Consider the following 21,091-nt stretch of genomic DNA (forward strand, 5'->3'; position numbering starts at 1 on the left):
ATTGGTTGTTGTTGGAGGAGAATGAAAAGCTTAGAGAAGAAATGAGAGAAATGGCGTCGATAGTTGAGGAAATTCAAAGGAGGGATGTGGAAAGGGCACAAATGAAGGTAGAATGGGTGCAAAGAAGACGCAAAGGGAGACAGAAATGGCGTAAAGGGATGCACAATTGGAGTAATATAAACAGTAAATTGCATTCCTAATGAGGCAGTTTCAACCCCTAGCTTGTTAGTACATTATAGTTGTTTTTTGAACATTTATAAACGTTTTGATTTGGCTTATAACAGAGTTTGGTTTAAAATTTTGGAATTATGATGATATTTTATTTATAATTGGTATTGTATATGTTTTGGTTTGGCTGATAACAGGATTTGGTTGCATAAAAAACGGACGGCCTATTTGAGCAATTTTTAGGGAAAATACTGAGAAATACAAGATCATCTCTCGGTTTTTTAGATGAGAGAAATACCGAAAGTTTTTGAATAACTTTCAGTATTTCCCTTATATGAAAACTGAGAGATGATGTTATCTCTCGGTTTTTCACATGAGGGAAATAAACCGAAAGTTATAAGAAAATCTTTCGGTATTGTTCCAACAAAAAATAACGAGAGATTAAATATTATCTCTCAGTTTCTTACTCGATGGAAATACCAAAAGTTTTTTGAAAAACCTTCGGTATTTCCTTCGAGTGAAAAACCGAAAGATTTTTGAAAAACTTTCGGTATTTCCCTCGAGTGAAAAACCGAGAGATTTCATAAATCTCTCGAGAAACACCCAAATAGATTTACCGAAAACCGATATACCGACGAATGTCGAAAGTTTTTCTAAACTTTTGGTATTAGTGTTATACCGACATATATAGGGTCATTACCGAGAGATTGTACTCTCAGTATTGAGCCTTTTTTCACTAGTGAGACATTAATATTAAATCCTCAATATCCAACAGAAGTGTAAAAAAACTTTTGAGAAGAGAATGGTGACAAGTAATAAAGCATTTGTCAAAAGAATGAACCACTTCAAAGTATATCGAGAATGGAGAATACCCATCAATTTTGTAGAAAAATAAGGAGTCTTACGTCAATACGCTACCACCGAAAGATTATGCCAGGTAAACTCTATAGGCGATATTTTTTATAGAAAAATCTAAAATAAGAATGCGTAACTTATGTCAAGAGTAGTCAATAATGTCAAATATTCTGAAATATATTCCAAGCTGGTTGTTAGTTCATTTGATAGTTATAGATTACTTCACAAAATAGGTAGAGTGAACCTCTTACCAAGTGTTAAATTATTTTAGATGGCCAATTTCATTTAGAATAACATCGTAATGCTATGATTTTGGACAATGGACGCCACTTTGAAGGAGAATTATTAAAAGTTCTAGACACTCTTTTTTCGTCCTCAAATTTTAGGTTTTTAAATATTCCGAACTTAAAAAATCATTTTAAAAAATCATATACGGGCTCATCGCATCAACCAATCCAGACAAAATACATTCTACCTCACTTGTCTAAAAAACCCGAGGCTGTGACTTTTTTTTCTGAAAATTTAGATTATAGCTTTCAATCACGTCCAAAACCATTTATATAAATGAAAATTAATTCAAATGTGCAGGAAAAGATGGAAGAAGTAAGAAGCAACGAACCAGTTATCTCCGACTTTGACTTGACGGAAAAAGTATTCGGACACCAACTACATGGGACAATGATCGGTATGGGATCTGGTGTCCAGCCCACACACTTTCGAGAGGATCAATGGAGTGGAAAAAATTCTCAACGAGCCACTAATTGGTTGTTGTTGGAGGAGAATGAAAAGCTTAGAGAAGAAATGAGAGAAATGGCGTCGATAGTTGAGGAAATTCAAAGGAGGGATGTGGAAAGGGCACAAATGAAGGTAGAATGGGTGCAAAGAAGACGCAAAGGGAGACAGAAATGGCGTAAAGGGATGCACAATTGGAGTAATATAAACAGTAAATTGCATTCCTAATGAGGCAGTTTCAACCCCTAGCTTGTTAGTACATTATAGTTGTTTTTTGAACATTTATAAACGTTTTGATTTGGCTTATAACAGAGTTTGGTTTAAAATTTTGGAATTATGATGATATTTTATTTATAATTGGTATTGTATATGTTTTGGTTTGGCTGATAACAGGATTTGGTTGCATAAAAAACGGACGGCCTATTTGAGCAATTTTTAGGGAAAATACTGAGAAATACAAGATCATCTCTCGGTTTTTTAGATGAGAGAAATACCGAAAGTTTTTGAATAACTTTCAGTATTTCCCTTATATGAAAACTGAGAGATGATGTTATCTCTCGGTTTTTCACATGAGGGAAATAAACCGAAAGTTATAAGAAAATCTTTCGGTATTGTTCCAACAAAAAATAACGAGAGATTAAATATTATCTCTCAGTTTCTTACTCGATGGAAATACCAAAAGTTTTTTGAAAAACCTTCGGTATTTCCTTCGAGTGAAAAACCGAAAGATTTTTGAAAAACTTTCGGTATTTCCCTCGAGTGAAAAACCGAGAGATTTCATAAATCTCTCGAGAAACACCCAAATAGATTTACCGAAAACCGATATACCGACGAATGTCGAAAGTTTTTCTAAACTTTTGGTATTAGTGTTATACCGACATATATAGGGTCATTACCGAGAGATTGTACTCTCAGTATTGAGCCTTTTTTCACTAGTGAGACATTAATATTAAATCCTCAATATCCAACAGAAGTGTAAAAAAACTTTTGAGAAGAGAATGGTGACAAGTAATAAAGCATTTGTCAAAAGAATGAACCACTTCAAAGTATATCGAGAATGGAGAATACCCATCAATTTTGTAGAAAAATAAGGAGTCTTACGTCAATACGCTACCACCGAAAGATTATGCCAGGTAAACTCTATAGGCGATATTTTTTATAGAAAAATCTAAAATAAGAATGCGTAACTTATGTCAAGAGTAGTCAATAATGTCAAATATTCTGAAATATATTCCAAGCTGGTTGTTAGTTCATTTGATAGTTATAGATTACTTCACAAAATAGGTAGAGTGAACCTCTTACCAAGTGTTAAATTATTTTAGATGGCCAATTTCATTTAGAATAACATCGTAATGCTATGATTTTTGACAATGGACGCCACTTTGAAGGAGAATTATTAAAAGTTCTAGACACTCTTTTTTCGTCCTCAAATTTTAGGTTTTTAAATATTCCGAACTTAAAAAATCATTTTAAAAAATCATATACGGGCTCATCGCATCAACCAATCCAGACAAAATACATTCTACCTCACTTGTCTAAAAAACCCGAGGCTGTGACTTTTTTTTCTGAAAATTTAGATTATAGCTTTCAATCACGTCCAAAACCATTTATCGAAATTACTCCTGACATGTTAAAACACATCTAGCTACGTTATTAGATCAACTTTTACTAGCCTAAGCTCAAGAACGATGATGAATGATCCATGTTTTTTTTAAGATTTTGTTATAGTTTAGGTGTTTCTGTTATAGATTGAATTAAGTGATTTTAATCTGAAACAAAGTTCACAAATCAAATAAGGATCACGATTATATACAATCACATCAAAAATAATCATGCATACACATACACAAAGCTAAGAACTCAAATAATATATATAAATTATGTTTTATTAAGAACTCATTACATAATAAAACAATTGTCACTTACAATTGATTGGAAGCAATTCATGGATCTCTTAGTAAGCTTTTGCAATGCCTATATCAAAGATAAAACAATCTCCTAAGATTTCCTAGAACTCCGAATCTCATTCTTGGAGCTCTAAATCGGATTTCAAAGGCATCTCTCTCTCTCTAAGCTTTTGGCTAGAGTAAGAAAACTCTCCAAAATCTCTCAATTGACCCCTCTCTCCAATTCAACCTCTATCTCCTTAATATTGGTATCTAAGCATATTTCATATTAATACCCATGAAGCCCGTAGGGCTGTGAATAATTCAATTGAATTTTAAATAGAAAATGTGTTAATATATTTTTGAGAGTTTATTTATTAAAGCTGGTTTTTATTTTCAAACTAGCGAATTAGTTTGGTATTAGTCATTTAAACTTAAATTTATGTTTATCTTTCATTATAAAAGGGAGATTTTTGTTTTGAATGCTGAAAAATGTTATGGTTGTTGATTTTACCAAAAAAATCGACTACGTACCACATTTATATTATATGTCATCAATCAAATCAATATCAAATTATTTTTTATTTAAATATTTTTATAATTTTATTATTAAATAATATTTATCAAACATAAAAATATTTATGATATACTTAAAGAAAACCAAAGTATCTCCAAAACATATCTAACTGAGTTAAAAAAACAGTTTTTATCTAAAAGAACACACATCAAAAGAGCTCATGAACAAACAACATATTCCCTTTGCCACTAATAATAATAACTCTGCTATTTGTTATATTACATTAATAATATTAAAGGGATAATTTAAAATTTAATAAACTCTAGGGTTCTGATTTTGAAATTTCACATATTGGGGTCTGATTTAAAAGAGTATGACACTGTACATATTTTTTAAATTTAATCTGAAAGAAGAGTGCATTCGTCCAAATATTATGGCAGCCAGCTAATTAGTTTTTTTTATTTATTTATTTATTAAACGCATTAGTTGGTTTGAATGAAAACGTCCACCGTACATCCTCCCTTATAAATACTACTCATATCATTTTTAAACATAGAAAGAAAATTAAGATTAAATATTTGAAGTTTATTTAATTTATATTGATAACATATTAACATGTCTCTCTATTTTTCAAGGAACAATACTACGACGGTTTTCCTTCTGACTCTTCTGGTGGTCATGGCTGCTGCGCCTGCGTGTGAAGGAAAAACCTTCATGATTCCCATTTCACACTGTAGCCAAGTCTTATGCAGGAATTCTTGCCTGAAAATGATCTCGGGTGCCCAAAATCTGCTGGGGGCGAGCTGCCTGGCTGGTGTTGGCACATGCCAATGTGTCACCAGGGGTTAGAGGGGAAAAGAGAGGAGGCCGGAGAGAGAAGAGCTCACAAAAATGAAGAAAGAAGAAGAGAAGAAGAACTCATAATATCTAATTTAATTTAAACATCTTCTCTAACCTTAGGTTTTAGCTCTCTCTAAATTTAGGTCTTCTCTTTTTTTTACTCTCTCACTCTGCTATTCTCTATCTTCGGTCTGTAATAATTATTAGTCTACTACTACTGCCTACTGAAACTGATGATCTTGAATGTTTGTTGTCCTTATGATCGCTGAACAATATTTATGCTTGCTTTATTGGCTCATCTTCTCTGTAAATATTTGTTTCTTCCCTATATATATTGTGTCATTTTATGTAGGTAAGTAATTAAGAAGCCTGCAGACCACTCATTTGGTGTTGACGAAGTGGAAGTTGAAGACGACTGGACTGGACTGGACTGGACTCCACGAAGTACACAACGCCACATCCAGAAAGAGATAGATTGATAAAGACAATTAGGTTGATGATCTCTTTACAAATTACAGTTTGTAATCTCGTTTGATTATCTGCAGTTTATAGTTCATTTAGAAATTAATAAAACAAAACTTTGGAGTTTTCAAATAATCCGTGAATGTTCATTGCTCATGATTTTGTCATTTCAATTTGATATTTTTCTACTTAGCTTTCAGTTTCTGGATCTTCCATAATGCTTTTCTTCTGGTTACACTTGGAGCTTCATTTGATCTCATCCAGCGCCCAAGAGTAGGCCGCGTCACCGTTGTAGCGGAGGGACGCGCACATACATGAGGCAGAGAATTCACTACCTCGACGTTAACGCTGTCCATCAAAACGCAACAACGTTTGACGAAACACCAACGAAATGTGTTAAAGAGCATGAAACAACATTGTTTCATGCACCACCTTCGTCTCCAACGTGTCGCCGAAGAGATAAGCATCAAAGATCCTTCTTTGATTTCTCATTTCTAGAACTCCGTCGTTAGTAAACCATTTCAGCTTATTTAAAGCCTAAAATGATCACCCAACTTTTGCCAACTTGAGAAAGAACAACCAAAATACCATAAATGAATTTTTGCTGATTCAATCCAATTGAAGTCTCAACCGACCTTTTGCATATATAAATAGCCCCCAAGTCATTTCGAAGGAAAGAACAAATCCTATGATCATTTAGAAACTATCTAGATATGAAAGGACCGATAAATCGATCTTGAAAACAAAAACCCAAATTTGTTTTTTTTAAATCCAAAATTCGGAATTGTTTATCTTGGTTTAATTTTGTTGAATCACAGCTCAGAAAGTTTCTCGACATTATTGTAATCATGTTGGCAATTGTTTGAATCATGTTTGATCCATCCCAAGCATGTTTGATGAAAATCAAAAAATTGAAAATAATTGAAAATTTTGAGTTCTTGAATTGGTTTAAACAAGCAAACATTGTTCTTGTTTTGATACCAATCAAGTATATGTAGTATAAGTAATCTATTGGGTACCTCCTTACACTTCAAAACAACTTTAAAATCAAAAACCCAAAATTTGATCAAAAACTGTTTTGAAAAAATTGATCATCATCAAAGTCGATTGATACCTTGAGATGATGATCAACATGGATCAAAGAATTTGAAGTAAAAAACGAATTACCAAACCTACACTTTGGTGTTCTTGAGGACCGAGGACCAAGAGGTCCGAAAAAACATCCTTGATACGGGCTAAGTCCTAGGACCGAGATTTTTAACAGGACCGAGAGGTCCGACCGATAACTTTTACATCCAAGACCGAGAGGTCTAAACTAGGACCGAGAGTTCTAAGTTCCGGACAAAGACTCCTAAGCACTAGGACATATAGGTTTAACCTCGGGACCGAGACTCTCGATCCTTAGTATCGAGAGGTCTAACCTCGGGATCGAGACTCCCGAGCCCTAGGACTGAAAGATCTAACCTTGGGATCGAGAATCCTTAACTCTAGGACTGAGAGGTTTAAACCCGAAACCAAGAGCTCCTAAATCCTAGACCGAGGGACTTATCCCTGAGCTAGCCCAGGACTGAGGGGTTTATACACCCCAACCAAGGATCTTAGCCAAGGACCGAGTGTTCTTAGCACCTCGACTGATATACTTCGGCACCCAAACTACATATTTTGTTGGATTCGTCGTCAAAACTATTCAAAACATTATGAAATTTCTAATGATCGATATTAACCTCGATGACACCATCGAAAAAAAAGGAAAGAGGGAAAAGAGGTCAAACCTTCCCACCACTCCCAAGTCGTTTCTTAAGAAAAGAAAAAGATATAGGCACATCAAGTAACCACTACTTGACAACCACAGTCGCCTCAAAGGCGAGCCCAAGTAAGCATATACAGGCTCAGGTAAGGACCACAACCCTTACCAAATCCACGCCTTCAAGAGCACCTAGACCCCTTAGAACCTTTAACGACCAATGGATGCCTCATAGTGAGGTCATGAAGATTCTTCAGGAAAATAATCCAATCAAACCACTCACCCTAAGAGATGACAAACATGTCTTGGGGAAATAATAGAACCTTTTATGGGACTATCACCAAGCCAAGGGCAACGCTGCCGACAATTGTAGTTCCCTTAAACACCTCTTTCAAAACGTAATCGCCAAGCCCGAGGTAACCAAGAATCTACTATCGGATCACCAAGTCAACATGCTCACAACTAAAAAAGTTACGATTGACGTCGAGGCCTTGATGACCTCATCCACAACGACGAACCAGACATGAACATGATTGATCATTGAACCAAAAAGAACCTCAAAATCTACTCTGGTAATACTTCTAAATGGGGGAAGTAAGGGTGATTGACCACCTCAATGTCCTAATACACATTGTGGCAACACGTGGTGGAAATGATTTCCAACCCAGTTTCATGAAAACTACATCGGCCCAATTGACATTTACTTCTCAACAATTCTCATTATTGAAGAGGAAGGAAGATGAGCCTTTAACTCTTAACCCAGGAGACAGTCTCCTAAACCAACTGAAAAGGATAAATTCTAGCATTTCTATCTGGAAAATCCTAATGTACTCTATTGAGCCTAAGAAAGCAATCCTCAATGATTTAAGCAAGGCCAACGTCCATGTCAACACTACCCTAGAGGAACTAGTAGGAATCATATTCGCTAGTTCCCAACACAACATGATAGGAGTCAAAGACAAAGATTTTCCAACAGCCGAACCGAATCATGACAAAGGCCTCTACATTATTATGAAAATGGAAGAAAAGACCATCCCAATGGTCTAAATAGACAATGGATCCGCTCTCAATATATTTCCTTGGAGGACTCTTGAGAAGATATGTGTATTTAGATACAAGATCATACCATCTGACCTATGTGTTAAAGACTTTGATAGCTCTCTATTGGGTCAAATTATTTTGACTGTGTGTTGAAATGATTTAACCATTGAGATTTTGATGATGAAATAACTTATGAGTTTTGATGCAGGTGTATTGAAACAATATTTCATAAGATTTGGCTCTAATGAGGATCATTAGACCGATTTTGGCAATTAAATGTAAAGAATTAGACGTGCAGTCTAACTCATCAGAGTTAGACGTGTAGTCTAATGAATGTATAGAATTAGTCGTACAGTCTAACTCATCGGAGTTAGACGTGTAGTCTAATGAATGTATATAATTAGACGTACAGTCTAACTCATCGGAGTTAGACGTACAGTCTAACTCATCGGAGTTAGACGTGTAGTCTAATGAATGCATAGAATTAGACGTACAGTCTAACTCATCGGAGTTAGACGTGTAGTCTAATGAATGTATAGAATTAGACGTACAGTCTAACTCATCGGAGTTAGATGTGTAGTCTAATGTACACGGAATTAGACGTAAGTCTAATGTATTCGAAATTAGACGTACAGTCTAACTCATCGGAGTTAGACGTGTAGTCTAATAGACTTGTAATTAGACATATGGTCTAATAGATATTCGGAATTAGACGTACAGTCTAACTCATCGGAGTTAGACGTGTAGTCTAATATATTTGAAATTAGACAGATAGTCTAATTTTTGCGGAATTAGACGTGCAGTCTAACTCAGTGGAGTTAGACGTGCAGTCTAATAGAAAGTGAAAGTTAGACGTGAGTCTAACTCCTTCAGACAAGTCTGAGGTAGAACCAGAATTAAATGTGCAGTCTAACTCGGTGGAGTTAGACGTGCAGTCTAATGGTTGTTGGATAATTAGACGTGTAGTTTAATTAGTGAAAGTTAGACGTGAGTCTAACTCCTTTAGACAAGTCTGAGGTAGAACCGGAATTAGACGTGCAGTCTAATTCAGTGGAGTTAGACGTGCAATCTAATGGTTGTTGGATAATTAGATGTGTAGTCTAATTAGTGAAAGTTATACGTGAGTCTAACTCCTTCAGACAAGTCTGAGGTAGAACCGGAATTAGACGTGCAGTCTAACTCAGTGGAGTTAGACGTGCAGTCTAACTCAATGGAGTTAGACGTGCAGTCTAATGGTTATTGTAATTAGACGTGTAGTCTAATTCTATTAGACCAGTCGGTCTAATAGACTCGGTATTAAAAGAAGATGTTTTATTTCATTAGATTGATTTTCACAATCCGTCTAACTGAAATACGTCTAATGCTCAGTTTAAGCAGTATGCTTGAAGCTAGCATTTCACCTACTCACGCGCTATAGCTGTACCATACTCTTGCTCCACTTTCTAGTGAAGATTAGTACAATAGCTATATGTAACCAACCAAGGAATGCCACGTAAGAGAATTTTCCTCACATTACTTGTTTTGCAGGTACATTCCTGATGGAATATTCGGCGCACTACCAGTGGTGTACGACCATGATCCTTGTGCTTAGAACCTGCTGTGTACAATGGAGGCTTTCCAATGGAAGAGTTCCACGTATCATTCTTAAAGATTCGACCGTTAGCTCCTGCTCAGTATTTAACAAATCTCAAGGACAACTGACAATCTGCCTTAACAAGAAGTGATTTGAGCCTTACGAATTTATCCGAATACAAGGAACAAGCAATCTGATTTTTGCAGAGAGAGAAACTACTCAATCATCTTGCTTACTGAATTCATACTGTGAAGATGCTTTCTAATTGTACTGTGTGTGAATCAAGAGAGAGCTAGAATCAAAACACCTTTAGCTGAGTGATATTCTTCATCTTGTAATTGAACCTAAAGTGTTTTGTTCAATAGTGAGCTAAGTGTGTGTAAACTGTATTTGATTCGAATCATATTATAGTGAATCCTTCCGGTGGTTGGAAGAAAGGGTGACGTAGGAGAGTTTCTCCGAACATCCATAAACAAACTGTTGTGTTCTTCATTTCTGTCATCTTTTCATATTTCATCTTGTGCTTCAAACCCAAGTAAACAATTCCGTTTTGAATCTGTTTCAAGTGTTTACAAAGGTTTGCATAGAATAGAAAGCGAATTAAATCCATAATAGGATTTCTTTCAAACCGTTTTTCATAAGCCTTCATCCTTAGCCAGACCCCCGTCTCTATCGATAAAGCCGATCCTATCACTCTCGCCAATAGATAATGGGTTGCCTCGAATGCACCATTCAAGTGGTTGGCATCCCCTTTCAAGTTGACTTTTATGTCATCAACATGCAACCTTCCTAAAATCTGATACTAGGAAGACCCTGGCTGGTTGCACCAAACTCGAGCTTTGACCTCGACGCTTTATCAAAAACTCAGGTTCATCGCTGATGACCAGATCATTTTAGTTAATGGTGAATACAACCTTGTAGCCGTCATCGGGACCACCCATATAGATTCCCAGATGTTGAACTAAGTGGGTTCAAGATATGTCCAATCCTCCGAGAAGGTAAAGACTCTTCCAACTACCATGACTTTAGTATTTTTAGCCTCCCCTCCATAAAAATGATGCTCCAAATGGGATATTTCTTTGGCATGGGCTTATGTCCCAATGATAATGGCATACAGTCATTTCCTTAACCCCGTTGCAACATAGACCGCCACGGTCTAGGATTTTTCCCCATAGGACTCGAAGATGTCTGCCCAAAAAGAATTTTGATAACAACACATGGCTATACCACCGACGTTAAATAGATAGTTCATTCGCGAAGGTCAAAACACCATATTCTTTTCATATTGTCTTCATAATCCTAACACCTATGTTAGAATTATTAGGAAAAGAACGGACTACTGGCGTGATGCCTTGGAAAACTTGGCTCAGATTCCTAGGACAGTTGATCAAGCTTAGGAAGCCAACTCTTCCAGTCTTTAAGGAATCGATCCCCTCTCACCTGTCGATACTTTAATCGACAAAAGTATAACTCTTTCTCCTTTCTTGTGTAGAGATATGTCAAATATTGTATATTGTAAGAAACTTAAGAACAATGATCTTGTTAAATCATCTTTTTTTTACATGTAATGTACCCTGATTTAACACAAGAAGTAGACTTTCAAGGCCAGCCCTAAAGATCACTTCTATCTACCACACATCGATATACTAGTCGAACATGTCGTTGACCATGAATTGTTATCATTCATGGATGAATTCTAAGGATACAACCAGATCTTAATGGACCTATAAGACAAGAAAAAAACATTCATAACAGAAGTCAGAACTTTTTGTTATAAAGTCAGCCTTTCAATCTTAAAAATACGGGAGCAATCTATCAAAAGGCAACCACCATGATCCTTCATGACATGATCCGCAAGGAAGTGGAAGTATATGTTGACGACATGATCGTCAAATCAAAAGATTGGCAAGGACACGCCGTAATCCTTGAAATTTTTTTGCAACGAATCAGGAAATACTTTTTAAGGCTCAACCCAAAGAATGTACCTTCAGGGTCATAGTTGGTAAAATGCTCGGCTTTCTAATCACATAGAGGGTCATCGAAGTTGATCCCTCTAAGATAGAAGCAATCACGGCTATGTCGGTCCCTCGGAAAAAAAAAGTCTGGGGATTTTTGGGAAAAACCCAATACATTAGTCGATTCATCAGCAAGTTGACCATGACATGCGATCAACTGTTTAGGCTGCTGAAGAAAAACCAAAAGTTCGTATGGTATGAAGACTATCAACTAGCTTTTGATAGAATCAATGATTATTTAAAATCAACTCCCATACTTATGCCTCCTAGAGCCGACATTCCTCTCATCCCATATCTTACTATAACAAACACAACCATGGGTAGCCAGTTGGCTCAAGAAAACGAGGACAAACTCGATACGACTATACACTACATCAATAAAAGGATGACTGAGTGTGAACTTAATAACACTCCAAATAAGAAAATATGTTAGACACTTGTGTGAGTTATCAAAATATTGTGACACTACATGCAAGCACACCCCATCAAGTTGGTATCAAGATTGGACCCGATCTACTTCTTATTTCAACGAACCCTTTTATCACCAAGGCTAGCTAAATGGATGACGATGTTATCTGAATACGACATAGACTATATGGTACATAAGTCTATCAAAAGTAGTGTTGTTGCAGATTTCCTTACTGACCAACTCATCATTGTTAAGTCAGAAGATGAACTTGAGTTCACTTACGAGGGAATTATGAGCGTTACATTAGACAGATGGAAATTGATGTTTGACGTAGTTTCCGGAAAGCATGGTTACAAAATTGGAATCTTGTTAGTTTACCCAAAATGTACATACAATCCAATTTCCATGGAACTCGAATACCCTATCACCAACAACAAGTCCAAATACGAGGAATGCCTAACGGGTCTCAAGTTGGCATACAAGAAAGGAGTAACCAAACTAGAAGTAGTTGGTGAGTCTAACTTGGTTATATCCTAAGCCTAGCATGTGGCAAGTGAAAGGGGAAAACTTGAAACCCTGCCACGCTCACTTGACCAAACTCATGGACATATTCGATCAGGTATCATTTATTCATGCTCCAAGAAGCCAAAACTATTTTGTGGATGCTTTGACTACTTTAGAATCCATAACCCAAACTCCTGACAGAATTAAGGTCAAATCCCTCTGAATTCAACAAAGCAACGACCTACTTTTCAAAAGGGAGTAATAACTTCCTGTGAAAATTCTACTAAACTTTTGTATAATACTCTCTAGAAGTACATTGAGTACAGAGAATATCCACACCACTTCCGAGCCAAGGAACGACGCGCACTGCGCCAATATTCCACCAATTATACTTGGATTTCCAATACGCTGTATCGTCGATCTTTCGACATTTAAAAAATACTCTACATCGATACTCCTAAATCTAATAGAATCATGGAAGAAGTACATACAGACACATGTGGACCACACATGAATGGAATGACTTTAGCCAAGAAAATACTCTATCTATGATATTATTGGAAAAATGTCTGTGAGTTATGTAAGGAGCTGTCATCTGTGTCAAATATATAAGCTAACCTTAAGCATACACCAGCCTCTCTCCTCTATAACATGACATCCCCTTGGCCCTTTTCTACATGGTCATTAATGTCATTGAGAAAACTATCCTCATGCGTCAAATGGACACGAGTTCATACTCATATCTATATACTACTTCACCAAATGGATTCAAGCAACCTCCTACAAAGTTTTGAAATTATCTCAAGTGGTAAAATTTATTTGAACTAGCATCATTACTAGATATGGAGTACCTCACGCTCTAATTTAAAACAACGGTCGACACTTCCAAGGAAAAGTGTTATAATTGCTCGATGAGTTCAAAATCGAGCACCACAAATCATCGCTCTTCCGACCCCAAACCAATGGTGTGGTCAAAACGACAAACAAAAAAGTGATTATGATCATCAAGAAATTGATCAACACGTATAAGGACTAGAATGAAAAGTTGCCATATGTCTTATGGGGATATCGCACAACCTCTCAAACTTCAGCGGACAAAACTCCATTCTCTCTGGTTTACGACATGAACGTCGTACAACCCATAAAAATAGAAATTTCAAACCTAAGACTACTCTTAGAGAACCTTGTTGTTGAAGAAGACTAGCTCAAACCTCGATATGACTAACTAACGTTAATGGAGGACAAAATGTTAAATGCTCTATGCAAGACCCAAGCATACCTAAAATACATGTCAAACATCTTCAATAGAAAGGTTAAACCTAGAAACCTAACAGAATATGATATGGTTTTCAAAAGAACCCGGGAGCTCCTAAACCTAGGGTCAAGTTTCGACCCCAATGGGAATGACCATTAATAATCAAGAAAATCCTCTGTAGAGGAGCTGTCTGCCTATCAACAATAGATGGCAAAGAGTTTATTGCACCAACAAATCTCAACATGCTTAAATGATATTTTGTATAATTTTAATTTACGCACAGTACGGTCTAAGACTCGACCTAAAAAGAAGCTTAACTCAACATAACCCAATCCCATGTTTTGAATAACATGCAACATGGACAAAGGACTCTAGTCCGAACTACAGAGACCTGATTCTTCTCTTACAGAAAAAAAAACCGGAAAGATACATAGACAACCTACATATTTGCGATCCCAGTCTCACCCACTCGTATAAATAAGACCCCCTAGTCCCTTCCTCAAAAGAAAGAGAAAATCTTTTGAGAAAAGAAGAAAACCATTATCCAACTAAAACCGATATCTCGGATTTTAGGGAACAAGTATTGGCAAAGAAACGTGCATCGCTTCCTTCCAAGTGATATCCTTCGAAATAAAACAGAAAATTTCACAATATCCCTCGATTTTAAAAATATCGGTTATAAACTTTTTTTCAATTGTAGAGGATTATCCGAAGAGTAGCCCTCCATAGAAGGTTTTTTAGAAAAAGAACCTAAATAAACCCTATAAAAGCGAGGCCTAGAGCATCAAAGCCCCAAATTTTGAAAGGACACTCCATCCCTACTTTTATCAAAGAAATAGAGATTTGAAACTCCATGCTTTGAAAACAAATAACCAAAAAATGAAAACGTCAAAAAGAAAACCATAATAAACCTCAAAAATCTCTCAAATAATTTTTTTAAATGTTCATGTGTTGGTTGAAGTATTGAAATCACTATTCGTGCTTACTTAGACACTAGTCATGATTGCTATAGCAAGAGAGGAATATATTGATTTACTAGATATACCCCGAGAACAAAAAAGATAAATGGATCAAGTGGTTGAGCTATTGAAATACCACCCATTTCTCACTCAGACTCTAGTCAAGATTGTTACGACAAGGACAAGAGTATATTGATTCTACAAGATATACTCGCGATCAAAAATAAGAAAAAAGAAAATGGCAAACCAAAACCCAAAGAAGAAAGTTGATGACCTCTCCAAAATGTTTTAGGAGGATTGGACTTCCAAGAAATGTGGTTCAAGGACGAGCAACCAAAAATAAGTTGCACTCTTTTGTTAAGACATTAGTGTTTGACCATCTTCTTCAATGGTTATAATTCTGGATAATCGTTCGCACACGAGATCGAAATTATAGCCGATATCTCGAGATTTGGGGAAAAGGAAATGGTATTCCCTTAGGAAATACAAATTATCACAAAGGACAAGAATGATATTCAAAGTCTAGCCCCGAATACGTTTTGAATCCATAAACGTCATGATTCATTAGAAAAAAACAACGTCCATTCTAATCTCGAAGAAAAGAGATAAATAAGGATAGGAATTGGGGAAACCAAAAAAATGTGCATTCCTTTATCCAAAAAATATGAGTCATTTGTCCATGAATAAGGCCATTAGACTACCAACTGATTTTAATCAGTTGCGAAGGCTACTTTGGAAAAAGTAAGGGAAAATAATTTTGTTGAAATATTCCCTTGAAAGGCAAAGAGCCAAGACCGATATCACAAAAGCAAATAAGAAAAATCGAGTCTTCTAAACCATATATGTCGATAGGTACATGATATTGTTTGTACACAATCCCATCTCAAAACATAACAAAAGCCCTATCCATCGATAGGTCGAGACGTCGTTTGTATATGACTCCGCCACAAAACCCTATATATTGATAGGTCGAGACATCGTTCGTTCACGACTCTGTTAAAAAACCTTATATGTTGATAGATCGAGACGTGATTCGAACACGAATCCGTAAAAGAAACCCTATCTATCAATAGGTCGAGACGTCATTTGTATACGACTTTAGGATTAAATCCTATTTGTTGATAGGTTGAGACATCGTTTGTATACGACTCCACATCTAAAACCATATATGTTGATAGGTCGAGACGTCGTTTGTATACGACTCCACGTCTAAACGTGGTATATTAATAGGTCAAGACATTGTTTGTATACGACTTCGCATATAAAACCCTATTTATCGATAGGTCGAGACGTCGTTTGTATACGACTCCAGGACTAAAAACCTATTTGTTGATAGGTCGAGATGTTGTTTATATACAACTTCGTAGATAAAAGCTTATTTTCTGATATGTCAAGACGTAGTTTGTATATGACTCTGCATCTAAAATCCTATTGGTCGATAGGTCAAGACGTCTTTTGTATACGACTCCACATCTAAAACCCTATTTGTCGATATAGATCGAGACGTCGTTTCTATACGACTCCGCATCTTAAACCCTATAAGTCAATAAGCCGAGACGTCGTTCGTACATGACTCCACCACTCAAACACTATATGTAAATATTTCTAGACATTGTTTGTACATGACTCCACCAGTCAAACCCTATATGTTGATAGGTCGAAACGTTATTCGTACACGACTCCTCCACTCAAACCCTATTTTTTGATAGGTTAAGACATCGTTCGTACACGACTCCGTATCTCAAACTCTCTAAACTCTAAACCTTATCGCTCGATAGGTACCAAAACCTTGTCATCCAAACCATATCACTCGATAGATACTCCAAACTCTATCCCTTGAAAGGAATCTCCTCCCATGGCATCACTCGCAACCTGATACTCCAAAATAAAACTATGTTAGTTGAAAAAACACACAAAGATCATTCATACATGATCCTAACTAAACCCTATCACTCGATATGTCCTCAAACAAAACCATATCACTCGATAGGTAAAACATGAAAGCCCTTATCTCTTGATAGGTACTTAAGCAAACCATATCTCTCAATAGATATCTCATCAAAAATCATATTTGTCAATAAGTACTCTCATTCTAAGTCACGGAAGCCTATTTTTTGATAGCACCACAATTATTTGTATGTGATCAATTCTCAAACTTACTTGTTGGTAACCCCAAGAAAAATTTGTTAACTCTCGCGATAAACACATGCATTAGAAACACTCCGATCATTTATACATGATAACCTTTAGCATTACTTGTTAGTAAGACATGTAGGCAAGCTTAATAGGTTATACCAAGACTCATCTATTGATAGTCTCGCGATCATATATTTATGATCACCCTAAGAAGTTACTTGTTAATAACCCAGATGAAATATTACTAAAACTTTCAATAATCTGTTGATATTCATGCCCAATAGAAATTGATGGTTCAATACCTATGATTATCATTATCCCATAGATTTTACTAGTACTTTGTTAAGATCTGTAAAATAGGACTCTCAAAGAGTTACTCTTGTAAGTATAACCACCCAAGGAAGATACCTAAAGCAATGCTTGAAAGCACATCGACGAATGCTATGTATAACATCAGCAAGTTACTTCAACCTCGACACGCTACAGGTTCCATCTTTTCTAACTCCCTCATTATAAATTGGACAAGATAACTTAGTGTTAGATGTCATACTCGAATCAATGTTTTCAAAACCAGTTTGTTGTATGCAAACTCGATTTTAGAGGGCACTCTGTGAGTACTAAAAATTAACACTCCAATATATAATATTAAAATAATTATTTTTAAATAAATAAAGTCCAACTAATTAACCCCATGCCAAAAACCCAATTAAAAAAAATTAATTTTGATTAATTATTGTGATAATTAATCTAATTAATTAAGGGTTAAGGCCAAAACAAAAAATATAATTATTTGGAATAAATGGTATTCTCATTTTATCTTAAAACAATATAAGAAAAAAATCAAGGGACTAAAATAAATTATTTAGAATAAATTGTTGTATCCATTTCATCTAAAACAATTACTTATTTAACTAATATACAAAAAAAATGGTAAAATATTTGTCATATTTATTTTAATAATTTGTGTATTTAAAAGATCAAAAGTAAATCCAAAAAGTGAAAGAAAAATAAATTTATAACAAACCCTTAAGGTTTTAAAATAAAAATAAATCTACGATCTTGTGTGACCGCAATTGGAAAAATTGGTTACAGTAGGAACCGCGTCCATTGGATGGTAGGTTGTGTAGCCGTTGTAGCGAAGGGATGCGCACATACGTGAGGCAGGGGATCCACTAACGGGACGTTAATGCCGCCCATCAAAATACAACGATGCTTGATGGAACGCCAACCAAACGCGTTAAAAACCATGAAACGACATCATTCATGTGCCACTTTCATCTTCAACGCATTGCTGGAGGATTAAGCATCAAAGATTTGTCTTTGATTTATCCTTTTTGGAACTCCCTTGTTACTCAACCATTTCGTATAATTTAAAGCTTGAAATGATCACCCTACGATGGTGATCATTTTTCCTACAAGAATATGGATGATTCATCCCTATTCTGACCAACTTGAGGAAGAACAACAAAATACGATAAATAGATTTATATTGATTCAATCCAATTGAAGCCTCAACCGACCTTGGGCAGCAATATATAGCCCCCCCAAGTCATTTCAAAGGTAAGAGATCCATTCTTCACTTTCTAATCGTCGATTTTCAGAAATCCTCCATTAAAGCTTCATGCTTTCGGATTTTTTTTTAAAACTTTGGATAAGGCCTTAAAGCTCGGATCCTGTCATCACAACAACTTTCATAAGGTCTAAAGAGTTGATCTTTAATCCTTGGTAAGGTTTCAATCACCCTCTAATTCATATTCATAATTTGAATTTAAATTTTTATATTCCAAATTGCATAAGCTTGTATGTTTACTGTTTATGGTGTTTTATGGATGGAAACCGAGCATATTGTTAGGATAGGGATCGCTGAAAGAGTCTGGGGTCTCGCTAGGGTGAACGCTTACACAACACGTCGGGTGATATTAACCCTGTTAGAGGTTAATATCGGTCTCTGTACCTCGCAAGTTGTCACAAACTCTTGAACCGATTTCAAGCACGGAAGTGTCTGTTTCAACTTGAAGCAACGAAAGCACAGTTTAGTCATAAATAAGAGGACACAAAGTGAAAGAGAAACACAACACAAGATTTATGGATGTTCGGAGATAAAGCTCCAACGTCACCCCTTCTTCTCGAACTTTGAGAAAGATATTCACTCAGAATATTCAAACAGTTTACACAACGTATTTCGAACACTCGAGGCTTATTTATTGATCGTTTTCGACTTGTTACTATGCTCACTCTATTGAACAGAAACAGATTCTGTCAACTTACAACACTCACTACTCACACAGAATAAATGAACTTGTAATACACGTGAAGTTTTAACACACAATGATTTGATCGCTTAAGCAATATGTGAGCAAAGATGGTTGAAGGTTCTTGCAGAGTTCTTAGTTCAAAAGGTTTCAAAGTTGTAAAGTACTTAAGATTGTAGCGTTAGGCGCTTGATCCGGTTGAGCTAAGTTCTCTTAAATAGAAATATGACAACGGTCATATTCTTATTCAACAACGAATATATTTCCTTGATAGTACATCGTTTCTTAGATCTGATTGGTTGAGGATCGTTGTAGTACATTCTTGGGATATCTTCTGATCTTGTTTGATAAGAAGTCAACATAGCCATTAATTGGGTTATTGATTTCCGAGGAGCAAATCATCATGCAGATTTGTCTTCTAATGATTTGGCTATCTAGGGTAGTGTGACAAATATCTGCTGCAAATAGATTATATTGGACTTATACTAAAATGGTAGTCTGATCTTCCTTTAGCAGACTTCTGCTTCCCAAAAGGGTTTCATCAGACTTATATTAAAATGACAATGGAATAGTCTTATCGTGTGAAGGCTCCCTTCTATAATTACCGAAAATGTTCTGTCTTGAACTAAAAGTTAAACTTCCGACTGCTCTTAGTATAAATCTTTCTTAGCATAAAACCGGTTTCGCCTCTTGGATCTGACCATTTAAATTACTGATCATATTACCGATTTACCCTTTTTGTAAATTACCGATCAAATAACTGATGCATGGATATTACCGATTCCGCTTCCCTAGGATAGAAACTAGTCAAATAATCGATTTCATGTCTTGTATAAAACCGAAGATTTTACCGAATAATTTACCAGACAAATTACCGGTTGTGCCGTCTTTATAAAACCAAAGATATTACCGGTCATACTACTAGTCGGTTTACCGGTTCCGGTTCATAGCATATAACCGATATTTTTACTAGTTAGTTGATTGAGCGGTAAAACCGATTTCCATTACCGAATCAATTTGCTTCTTGATATATAGCTGATGAATTTACCGATCATGATGCTAAGCGGTAAAGCCGTTTTTTACTACCAAAACGATCCACTACTTGTTCTATTTCTTTTATATATATCCGAATATAAAGCTGATTAGATAAAACCAATTTGCGTTGTCTTTATAACATTAGTCAACCAGGCTGGTGGTAAAGTCGATTTCCATTACCGAACTGATCATATAACTGATTTCTCCTCTATGGTAGATAATTGAACGTAATGCCGATTTGTAATACCGAAGGAGTAAGTTACCGGTTTTGGTTTTACCGATTTCTTCATTTTTGGTTTCGATAAAAATTGAACTTCTTAGCTTTCTGGTTTCTTTTTATCCTACACAGATGATGAATTTGGTTAAGTTCTTTAGATAGTTTATTACTTACTAATTGATTATCTAATTTATCTAACACATATGATCATTTAGAAACTATCTTGATAGGATAGAACCGATCAATCGATCTTGAAAACAAAAATCCAAATTTGAATTTTTATAACTTAAAAAATCGAGTTTGATGTTCTTGGTTAATTATGTTGAATCACGGTCCAGAAAGCTTCCCAACATGATTGTAATATATTATGCAACTATTTGGATTATGTTTGATCTATTCCGATCAAGTTTTATCAAAATCCAAATTTTCAAAATAATTGAAAATTTTGAGTTCTTGAATTGGTTCAAACAAGTAGCTAATGTTCTTGTTTT

At 35.7% G+C, this 21,091-nt stretch overlaps 1 protein-coding gene across 1 annotated transcript in view; it reads left to right on the forward strand.

The window, feature by feature from the left end:
• Positions 1-12,395: 12,395 nt before the first annotated feature.
• LOC124923872 (subtilisin-like protease SBT4.3) overlaps positions 12,396-21,091 on the forward strand; it is a 41,588-nt gene continuing 32,892 nt past the window's right edge. The window contains exon 1 of the mRNA XM_047463858.1: positions 12,396-12,753. Within this exon, the coding sequence (XP_047319814.1) occupies positions 12,396-12,753 (358 nt within the window). The remainder of the gene's footprint in view (positions 12,754-21,091) is intronic.

Source organism: Impatiens glandulifera, chromosome 1, assembly GCF_907164915.1.
Source record: "Impatiens glandulifera chromosome 1, dImpGla2.1, whole genome shotgun sequence".
NCBI lineage: Eukaryota > Viridiplantae > Streptophyta > Magnoliopsida > Ericales > Balsaminaceae > Impatiens > Impatiens glandulifera.